This window comes from Gavialis gangeticus, unplaced genomic scaffold, assembly GCF_001723915.1.
Source record: "Gavialis gangeticus isolate Ggan-Ray unplaced genomic scaffold, GavGan_comp1, whole genome shotgun sequence".
NCBI classification, from domain to species: Eukaryota; Metazoa; Chordata; order Crocodylia; family Gavialidae; genus Gavialis; species Gavialis gangeticus.
In genome coordinates, this window is record NW_017729018.1 from 5,634,270 (window position 1) to 5,657,437 (window position 23,168).

Sequence of the window (23,168 nt, forward strand, 5' to 3'; positions counted from 1 at the left end):
GATGCCAGTGCAACTTTGAAGGAATCACCTTATTCTTGCCACTCCATGGCTCAGCTGTGCAACGGCAATCATATCACTTCCCTTTATTTTTTACTTAAGTCATGACCATTTTGAGTCAGGGATTGTCTTTCTATATGTGCACAGCACCCAGTACAAAGTTGTCTGTCTCAGGAGCTAAAGGTGCTACTAAAGGATGAAGAAGAAGAATTAAATATCTCTATAGTGAGATCACCATGTTTGTGAAAAAATCACCATGTCTGTGAAAACAGAAGATGATAGCACAGCTACGGTGGGCCCAACTGCAGCACCTGGAGTCCTGTGATTAGATTAATATTTCAACAGTCATCTTCCAGAAAGCACATTATTAGCCACTCAAAAAGCTCCAACACTCGACTACAAATACCACAAAACTAATTTTTTTGTTTCATCTAACTACTTTTAAGGCCTGTGGCATTGCTCATGCCAGCATTAGTGACTCAAGTCTGGCTATTTTCTGATATACCATAGGCCAGAATTTGGTCTCATTCATTTTACCTCTATCATCATGAGTAAACTGCAAGCTCAGTGTGGACTAATAGCAGGGAATGAACCAGGAACCTGAAACCTTCAGCACTCAGATGATAAAACATACTGGGCACATCTACACGTTCATTAATGCACTTTAGGTAATGCGCATTAAATCTAGTACCTTCTGGGTGCCTATACACAAGCACGGAGGCTGCTCCAACCTGCTGGAAGTCCAGTGGCTGAGCAGACTCGATAAATCAAGTCTGTAGGAGCATGGCAACTACCATGCTCTGGTAGCCTCCTGAATCTCACGTATCAGCAGCCCCATGCTCAAAAATGGGGGCACCTTATCTAAAGTTCGTTGAACAAGCATCCCTGGGACCATTTTGAAGCGTGGGGATGCTGGTCCATGAGACGTAGCAGCGGTTTAATTAGAAAAGCTGTCAGAGACGCTCTAAATAAAGCACCACCCCCATCCACCCTCGGGGCATATGTAAAAGTAAAGTACCCTCCATTGTGAGGTCCTAGAAAAAGGCACATTTGCCTATTTTAACGTGCATTAGCTAAAGAGCATGGGGTTTTTTTGTGACACTCATTAAAATAGGCTAATGCACATTAAAGTGCACTTACAGCTGTGTCCCTTTGTGCATCTTTTAATGCTTTTGGGATGGTAATATTATAACCTGAAAATACCTCTTTTTTCATATACAAATATATAATGAGGCTCTCCAGGGCTTCCAGCTTCATTAGAGTTGATCCCCAATAAACCAGCCCTACAGGTGCTGCTGGACATGTACCCAGTCAACTACACAAGCATCCATCCAGACAGCCATCTGTATTCAACTCTCTGTTCTGCTGTCTCACCACTAGATGCTAGTATAATACCCCGTATCATTCACTCCAGGCCAGGTAGCTGGTACATCTACACAGCAATGGATGCTGACTAGCGCTGCTGTGCACACTGGGGTACCAACTGCTTAGGGACTGGTTGCAGTATAATCTATGCCAGGTCTATGCGGCAAAGTTTTGCCCACATCCCTGCATTAGCTGTATGGTCATGTGTGATTTCTGATTGGCATAGCTGTGTTGGCAAATGCCCCTGGTGCTTCTGCTACTACACTTTGGGCCAGGCTCTAGTCTACCAGTAACATCACTGAACTGAGGTGCCCAAATGCAATTCTATTCCACCCTGTTCAGGTCCTTGAAAAACTGCTAATGTAAAAAGTAGGTGGCTGTTCCTCCTCACTGCTTTTTTATGATACCATAGGGTAAGATCCTAAGGTCCCTATGATCTTAAGGGTAAAATAATGGTGTGTTACAAAAGTAGGTGCATTAATGGATTTTCAAATACTTGTGCATGTTGGCACAGTATTGCAATTAAGCACCTAAGTCATTTAGACACATATTGGGTAGAATGGGTACCCACAGTTGTAGCAAGCAAGCTGTTTTTAACCAGACCAGCTTTTTTATTTTTGCTGAAATAAGTTGTAACAGCTAATTTTGTTTGTCTAACTTGTGTACATGTAGGCAATGGCATCCCATGCCTATATAACATGATGGTATGCTTAAAGCAAAGCACTCCTACTCTAGATCGTTAGAAGCTTTTAGAGGCTTTATTAGTGGCTATGATGAACTGAAGGGACCTGTTTTCAGGGACTAAGCAATACTGGGCCTGGCTAGATCTTGGATAGGAAACCTTCTAAGGACCCAGATGCTATAGGTTTGAGGCAAGGAGAGGTGGCCAAATGTTTGGCAAATATTAGTCTGTAGAAATTAAATGATCTCAGGACTTGACATGGCACCATTGCTGTTGCTGAACAGGTGGATAGAAACCAGAGGAAGAGAAGGACTTTATTTTCTTCCCAAGACAGGATTAATTTACACCAATGGAAATATGTCCACAGCAGGAGTTTTGTCCTGTTTTATCAACAGAGCTGCAGCTATACATTACTTGAGTACAGGCAATACCAGAAGGTCTTCATAGCACCCAGCACGGTGGCATCCCAACCCCTGATCAAGGTCTCCAGATGATACCTAACTACAATTAATTCATTATTTATGTGTGATCGAAATACTCCAAACTTTAATGTTGCAATGGGGGAGGAGAGGGAAGAGAGAGAGAGAGAGAGACGCATTTGTTTTTTGGAGGGTTTTTGGTGGGGGTTTTTCCTTTTTTGCAGAAATGTTCTAGAAGAAGCCATGCTGCTTTTCAGGCAGCCACAGTAAATGAAAAAAATCACCCCCAAAACAGATAAATTAACAGAAAAAATTGCAAAGATGTTTTGCAAATGTATATTCATGATTTGGATAATGGGTGGAACAAATGCTTATCAAATTTGTGGGTGACACCTAGTTGAGTTGGAGTTGCAGGCATTCTGGAGGGAAGGGCTGGGAGCCAGAATGACTTGGACAGACTGGAAAAAATGGTCCACAATCAATCAGATAAGATCCAACAGGGACAAGTGCAAAGTCCTCCTCATTAAGAAGGATGTGGACAGGTTAGAAGGAGTCCAATTGGTCAAGCATTGGATCAGGCTGCCTAGAGAAATTGTGGAATCCCCATCCTTGGACATTTGCAAGGGCAGATTGGACAGACAATTGTCTGGCATGGTTTAGTTGGAAATGATCTTACCTTGAGCAAGGGGATGGACTAGATGTGATCTTGTAAGGTCACTTCCAGCCATATTTTCCTATGATCCAATAATCTGATGTTTTGTATTTTTTGACCAGATCTAGCTTTTGTTGATCATGATAGTAATGGAAGAACGTATTGCTTTGATAAAATAATACTGTACTACGGGAAACATTTAGTACCTTTGCCCCTTTACCAATATCATTCATTCATTCATTCATTCATTCATTCATATATCTTGAAATGTTTTACCTAAATGGGTCAGTATTGGGGAAACCAAAGCACAGTCCAGTACCCTGATAAGGCCAATATCATACGGACAGAAAAATATTAGCGCCAAGATGAGAACCCAAGTCTTTTCTTCCAATAAGCCATCATCCTCTTGAGTAGCCGTACTAACGAGCATTGCCTTCGAGTTGCAGAATTCCAGCAACACTATTAGTCACTGGCTATTACATGTTGCATAATTGAATGCAAACCAATGTGGAGTTTAAAAACTTGAAACACTGATTAACTTTTCTCAGTCTATCCAATGCAGCTCATGTGAAAAGCGGCCAACAGATGGGAACCATTATAAGGCAACTTCACCCCTTCTCTGGAATTATAGCTGGGGTGAATACGACCTGCACCTGTCCCTCGGAGAGCACACCTAACACACCTAGCACATCTAATAGTGTCTCCTATGCAAAGATATATGAAACAGAGCAAAAGTGAGGACCTACTGTGGATAGTTGCAGGCCTTAAACTCACTGGTAGGTAATGCTAACGTTACACAGCAACCATCACCAACAGAAAGCCAACATCTGCCATACAAATTCATTCTCACCCTGAGTGCAGGGAGATATTACCTTGTCACAGAGATGGCTATGAAGTTAAATGCCTTTAGTAATTCAATGGGCAAAAAAAAAAAGGACCATTATATCATAGGCATCAAGAAGTGAGACAAGATCCTTGACCTGTTTTGCTGTCTATGCAACATCAATGATTTGCAGCAATCAGACGCAGCTTTGTTCCAACTAACTGCAAACATAACATATAAATACTGCTGCTTGGCTGCGTTCTGGAGGACTGCATGGGGAGGACACGTAGAAGGGGTCTCGCTAATACAGTCCATTACATTCACATATTCAGCAAAAGGCAGGGGTTGCCACAGTTACACTATACCACACACCGGTTTGGCCTGATGCACAGTTGCACACCCCTTTGCTTCTAGCTTTCACCCGCAGCAGTGTTGAGAGTGAGCAGAGGTTTGGACTAAAGTATGAATGGAGTGAACTGGGAGCTGGGAGCTGGGGGTGGCTGAGGGGAGCTGATCAAAGCCAATATGTCACTCACTGCTCGGACTGTGCACGCCTGTGGGTTTTTTTGATTTTGCTTTTAATTCATGTCTGGAAAAAAGTCAAATTTTCTATAAAAGGTTTTTTTGTTTGTTCTTTTTGCAAGCATCTGATGGTCATAGGGTAGGTTTTTCACTAACACATTCATCTGCTGGCTGTTTGACTGAGGTACCTCATGGGACCCAGACTCCACCTGGTACCACAAGGGGTTAAAAATGTCTTTGTTCTCCAGAATGTCTGTTTCCAATAAAATTTAAAAAAAAGGGCAGCTGGATTCAGGACCTTTGGCAAAGCCTGGGGAAATGCTCTCTGCTAACCATTATCGCCCCAAACCAAATGGCTTGAATTAGATATATTTTGCTTGGGCAAATCTGTTGTCTCCTGTAAACTGGCAGCCCTAATTAGAGCTGAGCACTCAGGCAATCAGGGGAAAGAATCAATACCATGTGACAAATATGACCAATCACCAGGAAGCAACAGAAATCCAAGATGCAAGGATTTGGAACCCGTCCATGTCTAAAAATTCACCAATTAATGTATCCATTTGCAACTTGCTTGTGTCTGTGCCCAGCAACAAGAGAATAGGCAATAACTGCTAGATAAGTGATTTGGTTATCAGCTCTAGATCTACCCAACATGGGCTGGATGTGATGAACCTCCAAATGTATCTGTGCGTACTGTTAGCTCAGGGTGCCTAGAATTAAAATGAGTAGAGAAAAGCAAGCTGGAAAAAAGAAATCATAAAAACGAGTGCCCTCTCCCAAAAAGTTGGAGGAACTGATTTGCAATAAGGATGCACGTTCATCGTGCCTCCTCATAAAGGACAGATGTGGAATGGGCTGCACTGCCGCTTGCCATTAGTTCACGCTAGAAGTAAGGAGCACGTTTTCAGCTGGGAAGGTGATGAATAGCTGGCCCAAGGTTGTGGTAGGTCTTCCTTCACCTAGATTCTTTCCATGAGGAATGGGTATCCTTTCAAATAATATGCCTGAGTTCGGTCACAAGCTCTTTGGCTCATTGAAAGAAGCACTGAGTAGAATCGCCTTGCCTATGCTCTGCAGGAGATTAAAGTCGATTATTGTAATCTGATTTTCTGGCTTGAAAATCTTTTAATGTTGCCCCTGCTGTGAGTTGCCTGCCAAAACCATAGCACATAGAGATCTCAGTACATGTGCCGGTTAGGCATGGTAACATTTTCAAAGGCATGTATGACTTTGGCTCCTCAAACCCATCCCTTTTCATAAGGGTTGATACACCTAAATCCCCTAGGCCACGTCCTCACCGCACAAAGCTTTGCTGTTACAGTGAGACAGCTCACTTGAGATAGCTATCACAATGTAAGGTCCTAAGGGACGCAAGGCACAGGTAGATTGTACCTCAAGGTACAGTCAAGGTCAAACTTATACCACATTTTGGAGCTAAGCTCATCTCCTTGGTTTCCCACAGGACTCGGCATTGCAGTAGTTAACTCAAAACATAATCTTAGACATTTGTGAAATTTTCACCCACCATGAAGCAGTTAGATGTCTACATGCCAATGATCCTGCATGCAAAATGAAAGGCTCTTTATCCTTAAGCCAGTCCCTAAGACTCTACATAGCTTCTAAAAATGATCTGGGATCATTTAATTCATTTCAACTCACCTTTAAAGCAGTCTTAATACTCAGCAAAATTTCATTGCAGTGAATTAACAGGCTCGCTGTTCAATAGAAGAGTCATTTGAGCTTTCTTCACCTGACTCTCCAGTGCTCTTTACTTTGCACAAAGCTGGTACAAAATGCAGCTCTTCTGATCAGATAATGTTTTACACTTACTTTATAAATGATCACATGAGGCCTAAGACAGGGGAAACGCAGGCTTATGATGTCTTCACTCAAAATCTCTTTAACCACAAGACATCACAATCTTTACTGTTCACTCTAGTGATGTGTCTACCCTTTCATTTTTTCTCCTGTTTTAACACAGGATAATGAAACGAACCCAACTGCACATTCCAGCAAAAACAGGACAGTCCAACTCACTTCTCCAATGTCCTGTGCGCATGCTCAGTCATTTGCACCTATACAAAGTGGATGTAAAATGCTGCTAATTCAGAAAGGATGTTTTTTACATACACCCTGCAATGGGACAAATGACCACACCAGGCACAGAACAATGGAGAAATGGGCCTAGACTTTGTCGCGGAGGTTGAACACAGCTGGAAGGAAGTGCTTGGATCATGGAACAAATGTTTTACAACTATCCTACGATTGTGTTAAGTAGCACATGTCATAACACAACTAAAGTATAGACACACGCACATGGTGTAACCTGTCACAAGACCCCCCAACCAAAGCATTGGGATGACTCTCCAAGAGTCCACTATTCTGTTAACATTATAGACATCCTGAACTAACCCTACAAAGTTATTTAATGACAAGGCAAAGAATGACTTAGCCTTTACTGTATGATATTGGAAATAAAGACACAACCGTGAATTAATGGAGAAATGAGAGCCCACTGTTGAGGAATGCATGTGGCTGGTGGACAGTTCAAAGAGGACAGATAACAGACAAACCTTGCAAGACTCATGGTATAAAGCAAAGCAAGACCACAAATGCCTATGAGATGACTTTAGCAACCTGAACTCCAAAGGGAGTGTTTTGATTGGCTGTCAGTGATGTCCTAGCCCTCAAATCCAGTGGACTGCCCCAGTTAAACTCCTACTCCTCGGTCAGGTCTTGTTGTTCAAACAATTTCCATCTTGCAATAGAAATAGGACCCAACGGGCTGCGTATTGCCATGGGGCTCTCTCCTCTTCTGAGGCAGTCTAGTTCCCACTGAGCTGCTGAGTAGTCTGTAACTAGAGGGCATCACATCCTCCTGCTCTAGGGACATCCCCCTTGTACCCATCCCAGTGCCTCTAGCAACTCTGCTTTGGTCTCTGCTGGGACCAGGGCTGATGGGACCTGTAGTATGTTTGCGTGAGAAGTTAAGGCATAAGCAGAGCCTGCCCATTGACCCCGCAATCTGAAGTGGCGCTGTGCTGACTTTGATTCTCTGATGTCGTACAGTATTCAACTGCCTGCACCACTGAGGACCTCTGTCAGCTCCTCAGCGGGGAAGCTCTTTGCCTCCGAGGTTCTTCAAATGGCAGAGCCCCAAAGGCCAGAGCTTCAGCTCCTCTAAACTGTTGTTGGTCCTTTGACTTCAACCGAGCCATGAGAGTTTACCAAGTTGATGATTTAGCCCTTGTGTTTCTGAAAGAGAAGGACTCAGATCTACTCCCAACACCGCATGGATGCCCAAGGCTCATTTTGTAACTGTCCTTGTCCTCTCCAGGACTTGGGTGGCCCGAGGGAGGACCACCAGAGGCTTCCTGAGGCTGAACAGTGAAGTTATTCCTTTCCCTTGGGTTTGTGCTTGCACGACCTGACCAACCCTCAGGGAAAGTGAACTGAAAACTGGAGTAAAGTAACAGTAGCATAAGAGAGGTGGGGGGGCAAGGGTGCAAAAATAGCCATGACCAACGTGGAGGCTGATCATATTGCTGTGACTGTTGGAAGCTAGTGCTGCTCCGGGTGTCACGTGGCTGTCCCAGGAGCTGAGCTGTCTGGCTACGCCTCTGTAAAGTGCCATCTGTCTGACCGAGCTGAAGTTGATACTATGAAAGGGGTAAATGACAGCACTAAGTTCAGAAAAACTAAGGATGGCCAGGCAGCCAGACAGACACATATGCCTAGTAACACTCACATGCACACAATGGCAGCCTCCAGATCCACAGGAGCAGTGGATTTGCCTGCAGACTACAAGCCCCCGTGTAGACTATTGGATTGCAAGAAGTGGTTCCAGAGCCTCTGATCTGGATTAGTGGTCCTAGAAGCCTACGTAGTGCCAGGAGGGTCCAGGTAAAGGCTGCAAAGCAGCAGCTCAGGGGAATAAGGTGTTCAAACCCCACTGAAATGCAATGGAGTAAATTTTTCAAAAATACTTCAGAAATTTAGGAGCATAAATTCAGCTGAAAGTCACTACAGGCCAAATTTCCCCATTTCCATTAATGGCTTATGGCCAGATCACGATCCACTGTTTAGGCTCCTAAATCACATGGAGTTAGGCACTTAACTTACAAAATCTAGGCCTGAGGGACAATTTTTAATGGGACTTGGCTGTCTGGGAATTTTTGAAAATCTCAGTAGGTGCCTATATATCTTAAATCCTGTAAAGATAAAGTCCTCAGGAGCCTAAGTCTCACTGAATCCAATGAGGATTAGGCTCTTAAGTGCATAAGTGACTCTTGACAATGGAATTTAGGCTCCTAAGTCATTTGGAGATTTTTTAAAATAATGCCCTTAGGCACTTTTGAAAATCGTAGCTACTACCAAATACAGAGAAAAAAATGCCTGTGTCAAGCTGGTCTTTTTACACTGTTGAGATTCTTCTCCTAAAAAGAAGTCATGAAAAAGACCCTCCAAAAAAGTAAACGTGGGGGTATTTGTGTAGATTTAATGTAAATATTCATGTCTTTAACTTCTCCTCTGCTCCCTGCACATAGCATGGAAATGTATTAGGCCTTTACTTCCCAGCACCTGCCCCCCAATACATATCAGCCTGGTGCCACCCCCACTCCCCACTTTGGGAAAGCACTTCTTTTCATGACCTACTGCTTAAGCCGAGATAGGGTGGGAGGATTTTTAACTCTAGAAGCTGGTTCTTCTGGACAGAAGTGTATCCGTGTCTCCCCTGGAATGGGATTGAATAGGGCAGGAAAGGGAGTGAGCGTGATAAGGAAGACAGTAGGGGAAGCTGAAATCTCCTGGACCTTAAAGCTGCTCAGTCTAGTCCATGGGCAGAAGGGGAGCAAAGGGAAATCCACCTTCTGGGACCTTGCTGAGAGCAGAATGACTGCTGCATCATTTTGCTTGGAGAACCACTAGGGCCTACCAGGAAGCGTGAGCAAAAAGTCCATTTGAAAAATGTCAGCCACTTTGTGCTGGTTCAAGTTGGCCGTGTCATAGGACCACAGGAAAGCAGGGCTGGAAGGGACCTCATGAGACCATCTAGCCCAGCAGCCTGCTCAAGGCAGGGCCATCGCAGCCAAGGGTCTTTCCAACCTGCAATTGAACATTTCCAAAGACAGAAAGAAATGCTACCGCCTTTCTAGGCAGCCCTTTCCAATGCTTGGCCACGCTCATAGTGAGGAAGTTCCTCCTTCTTAATCTCCAATCTAAATTTCCTCTGCTGCATTTCAAGGCCACTGCTCCTAGCCCTGTCCCCTACAGCCATAGAGAACGGTCTATCTCCATCCTCTTCATAGAGGGTTAAAGGTGAAGCAATGTGTCTGTTGATACACTGGTTCCTGGGACTGTTAGTCCTCCAGTGAAGTCAACAGACAGCAACAAAAGTCAATGCGAAGCAGAAGTTGCCAGTGAAGCCTAAGGAATCTGCGACTAGGGGTTGCATGCTGGCACAAGATGAATGGCCACCTCCAGCACTCACGCCGTTCCTAAATTATGAGGCCCCAGATTGCCAGAGGGTGGGAGCAAAACCAGACCACAAGCATCCTCTGTCTCCAGCCCTATTACCAGAAAGGGATATTGAGAGTTCCCGTGAGATGCCGGCTGCCAAGGGCTTCCAAGCAGTCTTTTGCATGGCTTGTCTTCCCCCTGGCATTTCTCAGCCAAGTGATGGAAGCAGCTGGAGTCCCTTTTGAAGAGAAACTAGTAGAGAGGAGAGGACGAGAACAAGGTAGAGAGGTGGCAGGGAGCTGGGCAGAAAGCCAAGGACGATGAAACTCAGGCTTGCAGGTAGTAAGAGGCCTGGCTTTGTAGTAGAGCCAGGAGACAGGAGCACAGAGTAATGGGATCCTGCACCAATTAATGGCCATGTTCTTTCTTTTGAATGTGTAGCTTGCAAACGCAAAGAGCAGGAGCAGCAGAAAGACCGGAGCCTGCAGCCCAAGAAGCAGCGGCTGGTCTTTACGGACCTCCAGCGCCGCACCCTGATCGCCATCTTCAAGGAGAACAAGCGTCCCTCCAAGGAGATGCAGATGACCATCTCGCAGCAGCTGGGCCTGGAGCTCAATACTGTCAGCAACTTCTTCATGAACGCCCGCCGGCGGTGCATGAACCGCTGGCAGGAGGAGCCTGGCACCAACCCCGGGGTCCCCTCTTCTTCTACAAGCACTTTCTCCAAAGCATGATGTTCCTTCTTGGCCCCTCTGTAACCCCTGACCACTCCTTCCTCATGAGAAATCCAACCACACACTTAGACACATGCACCAATCAAATGACAAGTCAAACTGACCCAGACCTTATGGATGGGTGCTCTTGGGTGCTGCAGGGAAGCTGGCCTCCGCCTCTGGATTTTGGCCTACTCCCATGTTTTGCCTTCATAGTCCAGTCCCAGAAGAAGCTCATGGCAGAGGGGCAGTTTCCTTTCTCTTGGCGCTCTGAGGAAACTTCCAGTGGAGCGAGTGATGCCCAAACCACCTGAAGTCCAAACCATCCTTGCAACTCTCACGGTTCACACAGGATATGAGGCCTCCTGTTCCTTCCCCGTGATCCAGCCACGGAGGAGAGATGCCCTCTCCTGCTTCTGCCAACAAAGGAGGGTGCATCCCTCCCCAAACATGTCTCCTTACACTCTGATGTATTTACTAGGCTCACCTTTAAACGTCACATTATTAGCCTCTCCCTTCACAGGATAAGATACAAGATTTGAGGCCTGAGAGATGGGCTCCAGCTCATGCATTTAGAACCAAATTCCATACAATTTCAGTAAAGAAGAGCAGCCAACCTCTCCACATTTCCGGCATTTACATAGGAGAGCAGAGGTCTCAAGTCCCATATTTGTAAAGGTATTAGATGCTTAATGCTGCAGACGGGCACCAAGCGGGAGCTCAAAAGCACCTGCGCCACTAATTCCCATTAAAATAAGGAAATGCATGGGAGTTAGGCATCTCGATGCTTTTGAGAAGCCCACAAGGTGCATCCCCACAGCTTCAGGCAAATAAGTACCTTCTGTGAAGACATTTATCCAACCCTTTGAGAAGCCCCCAAGAGCATCCATTGCGGCTACTGGTTTTTGACATCAAGTGCACAAAGAAGGTCCAAAAGGGAAAACAAGCAAGCAGCCCAAGAGAAGACTCCTTTTCTTCTGGGATTCCTTCCAAAGAAATTCCAAGCCTAAGGAAAATGTGGAGACATTAATACAGAAACAGCACCCACCCTCTCCCCTGCTGGCCTTGATTTGACAGCAGGGTGACACAGGAGCCAGCAGAGGGGGGTGCAAAGTTGAATTGCACTGTGTCACCGAGAGTTCAAGCAGATCAAGAAGCACATTTTAGCGAAATAAATCGGGTATAAAAAATAGTTGTTTGAAAAAAACCACGAGGAAAGACTTCGACTGCAGGATCTGATCTTTCCTGGGGACTGGACCGGTGAGGCCGGTTGAGCCCAGCAGTGCTCGCTGCTTTATTTCTGTTTTATTTTTGGTTTGGTAGTGAACCCAAACAAAGCACTGTTTTGTCTGCTTTGTGTCTCCCCCCACTGGTAATACACATACTGTCCGCCCCGCTCCCTACCCTCCTCTCTGTTACCAAAGAAAGAAAACCAAAAACCAAAACCCTGCTGAAATCAACAATGGTGCACGGTGGAAAACAAAAAACAGCAACAAAAAAAATGGATCTAGTTGCAAAATATAGAGATATATGTGAGAAAACAAAAAAAGATCAAAAGGGAAAAATAAAACAAAAAAGTAATAAAACCAAAACAAAAAAAAAAAGGGACCCCTAGAAAAAGCTCGACTAAAAGACCGGCAACTTACAAAAGACGACAGATTTTTTTTTGTGCCAATTAACAACCTGCCTTAAATGCGAAATCCTAGAAAGATGGTACTAGCTTCAAAATTTATTGTTTCCTCTGATCTCTAAATGGTGACTTGTGCCATATACAAAGCAATCACAAGGCAAAACAATTAAGATCAGCTGTCAAGCAACCAACCAAACCCCCCACCCCCAATGCCTCTTTACAAAACTCCAGTGCCTCCTTGGGGAGAGGAGGAGGTGGGGGAGGAGACAAGATGAGGTTGGGGGAAAAGGAAATGGCCCCTCCTCCACATATGGGAAAAATTTTATAAAAAAAGGGACAATATTGAATTGATGCGGGTAAAATAGTACCATCTTGGATCTAGTGCTACAGTTTCTTCTATTCACTTTACTTTGAAAATGATCTGTTGTGCAACAGTGAGGCACCTTGCTGAAAAGAATGAAAGAAGGAAATATATATATATATATAATATATATATACATACATTGAAAAGGAAAAGAAAGGAAGGAAAAAAGAAAGGAAAGAAATAAACCTAGAAATCATTTACTAACCTATCAGAATGGTCTGAGCAGGTAATCAGGACTCCCTGTACCGTCTCACCAAAGCGATCACTGGGATGGAGGGGGCGACCCAGAAGCAGGGGTGAAGGGGGGGGGGTCAGAGTGATATGGTTACAACTAAATAAAACATAATTTACTACTAGAAAGACAGAGAGATGGGAGAAGAAAGACAGAGAGAAAGAGAGAGAGAGAAAGAGAGAAAAGGAAGGAAGGAAAGAACATGGCAGGCGCCACGTTGTGTTTTGCCGACAAAAAAAAACCACAAAAAAGGAAAAGCAAATATAATTCCCCACCCCCCCGCCACCGACTTTCCCCTAAAGTTGTTTCTTCTTGTCTTGTCATGACGTGGTGGCGATGATGATGGTGGATTCCTGAACCCGATCTAGTAGTATTCAAGGGCTGAGAAGCCAAGAAGGGGCCTTGGTTTGGGAAGCGAAAAAGAGTAAATTCCACAGGCCCCCAAGGATGCAAAGACATTTCTAGTGAGAACCCAAGGATAAAGGCTACCTCACTTGAGTTTTCAATTTTTGTGATTTGAAAATCACGTCTGATACCAAAGATTTTGTTCCCCTTGTCTGGTCTGTGCTGGAAACACCGCTTTCCCTGCTGCCTTTGAGACAGGTACATCTGTAAATCCTTTCCCCCCCACCCCTCCTCTACCTCCTTCCCGCTCCCCGCAACCTCCCCCTCCTCTTCTTCTCCCTTCCCGGCAGCCCCTTCGAGTCCTGAGTGCGAGAGAGAAAGAGAGAGGACAGAATGGTAGCATGTTAGATGAGTGCCTTTTTCTTGTACCAAAGGTGTGTGGCTATTTCTTCACTTCTATGCTTTTGTCCTATACGCTCGCTGTTACCTCACCTCTTCGAAGCAGATGGATTCTGGTGATCCCTTTAGCCTTTGGGTGTTGGGGCAGAAAAATAGATCCCCCCTTTCTGGAAAAGTTCTCAGTTTCTGTTCTTCCTGGGCAGAAATCTCCCCCTTGGACCTCTCAATGCCTCAAAATAGAGCAGTTAGGAGGATCCCAGAGACCCACCTCACCACTTGTTCCTTCCCTCACCATTGGCCCCACTCGCTGACCTCGGTCCGTGGCTGCTTCCCTACGTGCAGGTCTTATAGCTAGGGACAAAAAGGGATCTCAGTTTGTCTGAAGTTTTGCAGCAGCCTGAGTTGTCTCCTAGGATCCTGCAGATGCTAGAGAGAGAAGTGTATTGTACTATTAAATCCTCCCCTTCCTCCTCCTGTGGAGGACAGTGTGGGGCATTCCTCGGACCAAATACTGACCTCTCCCTCAACCCAAATTTTGGTAGCCTGGGCAGAGCTTGAGATTTTTAGCAGCTTCACGGGCTGGGAGGGTGAGACTCTCAAATACCACAGCTCATGTCAGAAAGAAGTTGAAGGGAAAACTCTTCCCTTAGATCAGGGGTGGGCAAAATGCGGCCCAGGGGCCAGATGCGGCCCGCCAGGCCATTGTATCCGGCCCGCGAGGCCCCTAAAAAACTTAGAAAATCAATATTTATCTGCCCTGGGCTGCCTGTCATGTGGCTCTCGATGGCTTGCCAAAACTCAGTAAGCGGCCCTCTGCCCAAAATTATTGCCCGCCCCTGCCTTAGATGGATCCTGTTGGTCTCATACATACAGCAGGACCATTGGTGCCATCCCACAGGGAGCAGGGGAGTTGCCTGATGTGGGATTGTCTCTTCAGCATCCAACGTTTTTCCTAAATCTCTCACAGAGGAGGGTTTGGAGCCAAGCCACAAATGTAATAACCACAAAGTGACCATAACGTTTGTGGACATTTTGGCTTGTGGGTCCTGTGTGACCTCAGCTAGGGTATCCCCCACCCAATGAACCTGCATTTCTGAGATTAACCAGTTACACCGGGGTCAGATAACACCAAGCCTGTAAGGTGAGGAGGGAAGTTTGGGAAATGACGCTAGTGATGTTCATTGCCGGAAAGTTTTCCAGCCCCTCCACGTGTTGTTCACATAACAACTTTCCCCTAGGTGGGCTGGCAGAGGTAGGGATCAAAGCGGGACCCTCTAGATATAAACAAGTGTCTCTACTGCCAGAGCAAAACTGTAGGTTGGCCAACGCTCTAGGAGGCTCATCAACATTTATCGGTGGCCTGGTCGCAGCCAGAGGGAGACAGTGCGCTGCCGTCCAAAGTCACCCCAGTGCAGAATATCACAAGTGGAGCTGGGTGTAGACATGCTTGCCGTGCAGATGCCTTCTGGCACCGTTGGTTCCTTGGCAAACAAAAAAATGTAAAAGAATTTCATTCATCTTGAACTAAACCTTTTTTGTGGGAAAGCAAAATGTTTCAATTGTCTTACGGGTTTTGTTTTGCCTCTTTAGGTCAGGTCTTTTTTTTTTTTTTTTTATGTATAAAAGGGAAGCCGGCCTCCCATGAAAAGTCACTGCCAATCAAACATCAAAATGCTTCGCTGTGAAAAGGTCCAAATGAAATATTTCATTTTTTTCAGGGGGGTTGTTTGGGATTTTTGGGGGGGAGGGGGGAGGGGATTGAAACAATTTGGCAAGTTCATCACAACTTCATGAAAGGTTTTGCTTGGAGTGAATTTGATTTTTTTCAGAAATGAAGATTCAGCCAAAACATTTGGGCCAGCTCTACCCGTGAGCATAATGTGCAGCCCAGAGCTGGACCCAGAAAGGGAAATTTACCCTGTATTGCTTTGCTTTCTAACAAAACCAGAGCAATACTAGCCTATCCTGACCTTGCAAACCACAGTCCCCACCTCTTAAAGGGGAAGTGTTCACATTAAATACAAACGAATAACTCATGTTTACCAAGGGACCTCAGTAGCTTTGGCATCTGCTTTTTTCTGGGGAAGATAATAGAGATAAATCTTGAGCCCTCATGGGTCATGCAGAAGTTCAGATTAGAGGAAAGTACCTTCTTGTCATCCCCCTTCCCCTCCCGAAATCCAACCTGCATCAAACTACATGAGATTGAAACTCTAGTGGTTGTTTCTAAGCATGCCGTTGCTAATCCCGGTTAGCGATCAGGATTCAGCTGGGCTCACTTCCAAATGTGACTGCTCAACCCAGCAAGGAAGGGGCAAAGGCCAATGCTGAGATACTATCAAACGACCTCAGTGAGTTGCCTGCCAGTTGCCATTAAAACTGATGGCAATATTGGGTGGCTTTCAAAAAGTCTGCCCCAAAGTTCATTTTCTTCCTAAACTACCACAGGAGATTAAACACACGAGGAATGGGCAGGCTGGATGATCTCCAAAGCACACTGCTGCTCCAGGTCCTTGTCAACCCCCTTACAAGGGTGACCTCCCCACCTACCAACCCTTTCCCCGGCCATACCAATCCCAAACCTCACCTCTGCCAACCTTCTACCCAATACCCAAGGGGCTTTTGATACCAAAGACATTTTTCCATGCAGGGAAAGACCGTTTTTGTTTTTTTTTTGCCCAGCACAGACCTTACAAGCCTTTGACAATGTTCTCTGAAATACCTCAAAATATTTAATGTATAGTTTATGTGATAAAAAAAAAAATTACTTAGCTAGTTTTTGGAATTTGTGACTTGAAGCTTTATACTGTTAAATTATAATTTTGCAGAAGACGGCATGTTCTTATTTCTTTGACGCGTTCAATGGGAGACATATTGAATGTTAAGGAAATGAAAGCTGGTTAGTTTCACGATTTAAAAAAAAAAAAGAGAGAGAGAAAGAGAGAGAGAAAGATTTAAAAAGGACCCTTGGAGTTTACAGATTTCATATTTAAACAAGTCCTTTTAAAAAAAAAACTAATAATGACGACAATGATACCTTTGCGTTCAGATGTGTTACTTTTCTCTGAGTCATGTCTTACGAGAGTATTTATTATATGTGTTATGTGTTCAAATGTAATTTAAGAAGACAAAAAAGACAAAAAAAAAGACGATGAAAAATTTGATTTATGCATGAAAAAACTATACTCTTTCTTGAAGTAATGTAATAATTATTCGGGGGAGGGGGAGCGGGTGGGAGGGGGAGGGGACAACTGTGCGTTTTGTCCACACGGTTTCATTTGACTAGGAGTTCTCTGCATGGACCATGTTTTCAAAGTCACTCAATCATGGGAGGTTCTCGTTTCTTTATTTTACTTCCTTTCCGTTGTATCGAATGGTGTTGTAACAACACTGGGAGTTAGAAGGAGCTTTCCCTGCCCCATACCGGGGCAGCGGAGGGAAAACCACGGAGGGAGGATGGGGTTGGGAGAGTCACGTGGCAGATCCACGTGCCCAGCAAACAGGGTAAGAGTGCCTGGAGCACGGGGGCCGTAGCATCCCCGAGGGGCTGTGTGGGAGGAGGCTAGTTCAGCCCATCTGACTTTCCCAGCCCTCTGAACCCAAAGCCCCACATTGTCAAAGCTGCTTCCTTGTACTCTTGGTTGCTTTGGTTTAACCAGATCTGTTTTCTCACTTCGTATCAAATCACAAGTGTCTTTGTGCAGAAGAGAGAGAGAGAGAGAGAGAGAGAGAGACAATCAGTCACAACGACTCCTGTTACTTGATCAGCCTGGCTCCTGTGCCCTCTGAGACAAGGGAAGCAGCCTGTCCTGGCCCCCAAATCACCAAGACCCCCAACCATTGCCTCCCCCCAACAACCTTGTTTTAGCCACTTGGGCTCCTGTGCTAGAGTCCAGCTGAGCCGCCAGGTCATTTGAGCCAAGAGTTTTTGAAGTGTCGCCATTTATTCCACAACCGCGCAGCAGCCCTGTAAAGACAAAGTGAAGCATTTCAGTCCGTCGCAAGGCTCCGTTGTAGCTTCACGCTTCAGGAATGGGTAGAAGAGACCATTTCTTTTCATGTGGACCTCTTCGGTACTTGAAGAGTCTCCATGACCGCAGTACCTCCCACCCCTTCAGGCCTTCATCTGCACATCACCCCAGTGAGATACCCAATGTGGACATTGGCCTTTGCCTACGCGGGGAGTTAAAACACAATGGGCCAGATTGGATACAACCCAACCCAGGGCAATGGGAGCCCAGGGAGGAGGCTGGCATAGACAGTGGCCAGTGGAAGAACTCAGAAGACTTGGCAATCTCCAGACTTTTGTAGTGCAGCCTGCTCTGCTGGGCTTCAGCCTCCCATGCCAACCTCAGCCACACTACCTGCCCCTCGCCCTTTCTCCATGCATTGGCCCAAAGATGGGGGGTGGAAGGTAGAAAAATCGGGGGGCATGAAGAGACAAAAATTAACCACCATAGGGGGAGGGGGTGCATAAACTACCTCTTTCTGTTTCTCAAACATTACGAGAGCGCTTGCCTTAAATGACTCTTCCCCATCCCCTGCCAGCCCCCTGCACCTCTCCCCCAGGGCATGTTCCCAAAGATTGGCTCTGTGCAAGGAACCCCTCTGAATCATCTCTCGGCAGCTTTGGGTCCCACCAAAGCAGGCAACGTCCTCACTTGTACTAAAGCTGGGCCTTACTCCCACTGACCATTCTCAACAGCATCCTATATGGGGATAACAGCGTTGGGCCTCCACCAGCCACAACCCCCAAGGCCGCAGCGCCTCGCCTTCTTTGCCCTAGAACGGCCGGTGGGTTCTGCAGAAGTCTGCCATCCCAGTCATTGACAGCCTCCTCCATGGCCATGCCTTTAGGACCAAGACACTAGACAGTCCCCAGGCCCCCCACACCTGTTCAGCAGCAATTCAGCTGCCACTGGATTCTCATTCTTGCCACCTGTTCTTTCCATCTCCATTGTTTTTCCTCCCAGACTAGATGGCTGCCATATCACTTGGGCTCTATGGCAGCTGCATGGTCTAGTCTAGTGGCCACAGGTGTGTGTAGCTAACCAGGGCAAAAGCAAAAAGCTCTCTCCTCCTTCCTACTCCTCCAGCTTGCAGCCCTTCCGTGGTTCTCTCTGCACTAGGATCGGCCTTCCTTGCACTTTTGGATCTCTTCAGGCGATAATTGTTTCTTTGCTCATCGGCAGCAATTTTGGCAGGAAACATCCTATTGACTATATACTCCCCCTCATTACCTAACTCCCCTTTGCTGCACAAAATAGCCTGTCTGTATCATAGCATATGGCAGGGGTAGGGTGTGGAGCAAGAGGCAGGTCACTGATACAGGGTTAATCAGGGTGGCTGAATTCCTTCGAGAAGTCTCCTTTGGCCACTCCGGCCTGTAATGCAAAGGCTGGAGGGTCCATGATGATTTGTATGGCACCATGCTTGAGCTCAGTAATGGATCATGGTGTGGGACAAGACTGGCCAACCCAGGTCCAAGGTTTCTTGAACAGGCACTCAAAATATTTCCTTCCAGCAGGCCCATCTTCCAACGAGCTAATGGAGTCATCACCCTACCCCAATGCTCACTTTTCTTGCTTCATCCTCTTATACTCCTAGAGGTCCTGGAGTTCTCCCTTCCACTATACACAGCACCTTTACTCAACACGGGATACCCTGCCATATTTCCACATAAAAATTCTCACCTCCCGATGGACAGGGATTCATCTCCAAGACTGAGATCCCTCTGCTGAGCTGAAGAAGGGGGTCCTATGGATTCAGTGCATAGAGTTGCTGGCACACTCACAATCCAGCCAACCTTCCTGGAGCACAGAAGCTCTCCCAAGTTTGCCTGCTCCGACTCGCTTGCTTAGTCCAAATTCACAGCACAGCCCGGGTGACCGTCCTAGCCAGCTGGTTTCCCCAGCACCGTACCGCACCGCACCAATCAAGTGGCTACAACAAAGAGGAGCGAATTAGGGTGGGATTTGCAGGAGCGCATGGCAGCCTCACCTCTGCTCTGCCCCCATTGAAGCTGGCAGGATTGACACGGCTGGGAGCAAGCTGGCTAAGGCCGAGTGTTTCCGCCTTCCCCTCTTGGCCTCTCGCCCTGCACGGAGCAGGCCGTTGCCCATCCGTGGGATGAAGAGTGGGGTGCTTGGGCTGTCGGGCAGGCCGAGTCACAAGAAAGTGAACCACGTGCCATGTGAGTGCCCTGCCGCTCCCCCACAAGGACCCCCTTGGCTTTGCCTGCCACCCTGACAGGTACCAAAATGGCTTGAGGAACAGCCTTTCACGATACCAAAGATTTTTCATACAGGTAATGACAATCCTAGCTGTGTCCTACAGACAATTCTCTCAACCAGGGGTGTCCCTGAAGAGCATTTTTGTACTGTGGGGAGCGGAAGCCAACCTTGGACCCTGTGGGGCAGCCTGACAGTGGCCTTCAGAAATGCAATGGCAGATCCATCAAGATGCACTTTCTGAAGGGGATTAAAAGCTGAGGGTGTAATACCAGCAGGGTTGCTTGTCACTGCTAAGTCTAGCAAAGGCTGGAACCGGGAGCCAGGAGAACAGGGCGCTCTTCTATGCCCTTCCAAATAATTTCTGAGCAGTCATTTCCTCCGGCTGTGACACGCAGCCCCAACTCCGTCAACGGCTTAGAGATCTCATGATGGAAAGCACAATGTGGGGTGACACCCAAGTGTTGGGATGGTGCTATGTGAAGGGAATAGCCCTCGGGGCTCACAGAGAGCAAACAGCTTGTGCCAGCTAGATTGATCACAATAGTCATCCCATTGAGCAGACTGGGACAGAAGGTGGCCGAAATGTAGGCAAGAGAGATCCTGGCCTTGCTGAAGTCAACAGGCATCTTTCCATTGACTTCAATGGGGCCAGGATTTTACTCTATAAACCAGTGGTTTTCAACCGGTGGTCCACGGACCCCTGGCAGTCCACAGACTATGTCTAAGAGGTCTACGAAAGATGACTATGATCAATCCAAAGTATGTAAGTACTCACACTTCCAGTTCAAAGGAGTCTGCACCTCCATTCACATTTTTTTCAGGGTTCACAAATGAGAAAAGGTTGAAACCCACTGCTACAGATCCTTCGGTTCGGTGTCTGCTGTGTCTGTATCCCTGTTTTCACTGGTGGAAATGCGAGAAGTTTGCTTATGGTCAGCCATCTCCATTTTTCCATGTACAGAAAGCTGCTGTAACATCAGGCTGGACTGATCGTTGGTGGCACTAGGTTGAAAAATAAGATTTTTATTTTTTTTTTGCCAGTTTGATCCATTTTTACCAGCGAATATGTTTTGCCTGAAAAATGTTCTCGTGTCAAAAAAGCCAATACATTTCAAAGGAAAAATGTTATCTTCAACAACGTCAGTAGAAAATGTGTGATGAAAGAGTTAAAAAAAAGTTCATCTTTTTTTGAAACTACATTTTTTTTTTTCATTCTGAAACCTTGAATCCCCTTTTCTTTCTTTCTTTTTAACTTCTACCTATCTTTAAAATTGGGAAAAGGGACACAAACCAGAGTAACAAAAATAACCCAGCAATTTTGAAATGAAAAAAAATTTTAAAAACATGAAAATTGAAATAAAAAGTCATTTTTTTCCCCAGTGAAAAATAAAAGTATTCAGTGAAAGTGCTTGTTACAAAGCTGAGTGCTGACCCTGACGTTCCAGTGATAAAAATCAAAATGTTTCCTTGCCTCTCAGGCAGGCAGTTCCCTTGTTCTTGTCCGGTAGCTGCTTTGAGGCCTCTGTGTGTCAGGTATGCAGGTTGTAGCCATATTGGTCTAAAGGAAAAGCCTGTGCATATGATGACCTTTACAATCATGGGGATAGGTGTACGGAGATCCACCCAGTAACCTCCAGTAGAGAAGCACCTGTGCAAATCATAAATTGACAGGGGGAATCAGACACTGATAAAAAAAAAATGCTCAGATGACAAGGGAGGACTGGGGGGTTTTGCCTGGGAAGAAATGGCCTTCCTTTTGGAAAGGAACCTTTGTACCAAAAAATGCCATTTAAAAAAAAAAAAAATGTCAGGGAAAAATTTCACATTATTTCTAAAGATCTTCATGCAATTGCATGTGTCCATCTCGGCATGTCCTTCTTTTTCTCCTCTTTCCACTTCCTGTTTATGTGTTGCTCCTTTTATGCCCCCATCATTTTCAAAAGTCAAAAAATTGGGAGGAGAAATAGAAAAACAAAGAGACGGGGAAGAAAACCAGAAGCAAAGGGAATATGGTGGTGAGGAGAGAAACATATAAGAAAAAAGAAAAGGAGGAAAAACTGAACGTTGAAAATGACACCAGACAACGCTGGAAACCAGTCTCCAGTATTCTTGCTACAACCATCATATGCTTAACCAAATGAGATCTGCTGGTACAAGTTTTGCTGGGAAAGAAACCCGAGGTCCGCCCTGTCTAAGCAGTAGGAGCAGCAGAGGTTGGAAGAATCAGAGAGGTTCATTTTTTAAACCTAGCTTCTACCAACCCCACCAGCGTGACTGTGTTGGTATCACTTTTCTTTCTCTGGAGGAAAGAATTACGCTGGCCTGGTTGCGCTGGCTGAGGGGCTGATCAGCAAAGAGGACAAGGAGACAGGGACACTTGGAAATCCATCTTTCAGACCCGATCCCAGCAGCGAGCCCACGTCTCAGCCCCAGCAGAGTGGAGAGCCCCGTCCTCAGTCGCCCACATTTGAATCTCCCCAGCAATCCACACCCGAAAGCCTAGTGCAGTTTGCTGATGATGCCGTGTCCCCTGCCCTGTCCCTTGGCTCTGATGCTTTGGTTCATGCTGCTGCCTAGCCTTGCCCGTCAAGGTGAGCGCAGCGCAGGGGTCTTGGTGTTGTGAGGGGCTCTTTCCTGGTAGCTCTTTGCTCTCTGCAAGTCTCAAGTGGTGCTGGCTGTAACACTGGGGTGGAGATGTGGGTCGCATCATTTGGACGTCCCATGGTACCCTGAGAATTAGGGTCAGCAATGCTGGGCAGCTCCTAGAGCAGCGTTGCTCAACCCGCGTGCATTCGGGATGTCTGTCAAAGATGCTGAGCAGGATCTGGGAAGAAAATGATAAATCGAGAAACGTTCCCGATGTCAGACTCAGCCAAAGCAGACGGGAGCAGCATTTCGGCAGGGGGAAGGGAGCAGCGGGACTCCCAAGTTCTTTTTGTTGTTCATCCTCAGCAAATTGCTAAACCTCGCTGTGCCTCGGTTTACCCTGCCTGTAAAGTGGGGTTAGTGATGATTTCCTATGCCCCATGGTTGAGCGTGGGGGTGGTTAATGAGTTAGTGTTTCTAAAGGGCTTTGGGCCCTTAGCATGGAAAGTGTTGTGGGAGGCAAAGGGCTGTTATTGTTTGCTCTTAATAGTGCTGATTTTGCTGAGGTCCACTTAGGACTTCTTCTCACGGGCACAGAGGAGAGCTCACCTGTGTATCGCAAATGCCAACAAGTGCTCAGTGACGTTAGGCTTGGGTGACTGGCTCTGCTCACAGAGCCCTTGGGCCTGACTGCATTTTTGTACCCGAGATGAGGGCTGATGGGACACCACCTCCATCTCCTGCCA

General features: G+C 46.1%; 1 protein-coding gene and 1 long non-coding RNA gene across 2 annotated transcripts in view; one reads left to right on the forward strand and one right to left on the reverse strand.

Moving 5' to 3' along the window:
• The window catches only part of ONECUT3 (one cut homeobox 3), a 79,013-nt gene extending 67,737 nt beyond the window's left edge, over positions 1-11,276 (forward strand). Inside the window, exon 3 of the mRNA XM_019513298.1 lies at positions 10,362-11,276. Coding sequence (XP_019368843.1) covers positions 10,362-10,654 — 293 coding nt within the window. The 3' untranslated portion in view covers positions 10,655-11,276. The remainder of the gene's footprint in view (positions 1-10,361) is intronic.
• LOC109294813 lies at positions 1,677-20,603 on the reverse strand. Its single transcript, XR_002096628.1, has 4 exons — positions 20,506-20,603; positions 6,670-6,673; positions 3,728-3,734; positions 1,677-1,686 (listed from the first exon to the last, which is right to left on the reverse strand). It is a non-coding gene; the product is annotated as an uncharacterized LOC109294813 (long non-coding RNA).
• Positions 20,604-23,168: the final 2,565 nt, after the last annotated feature.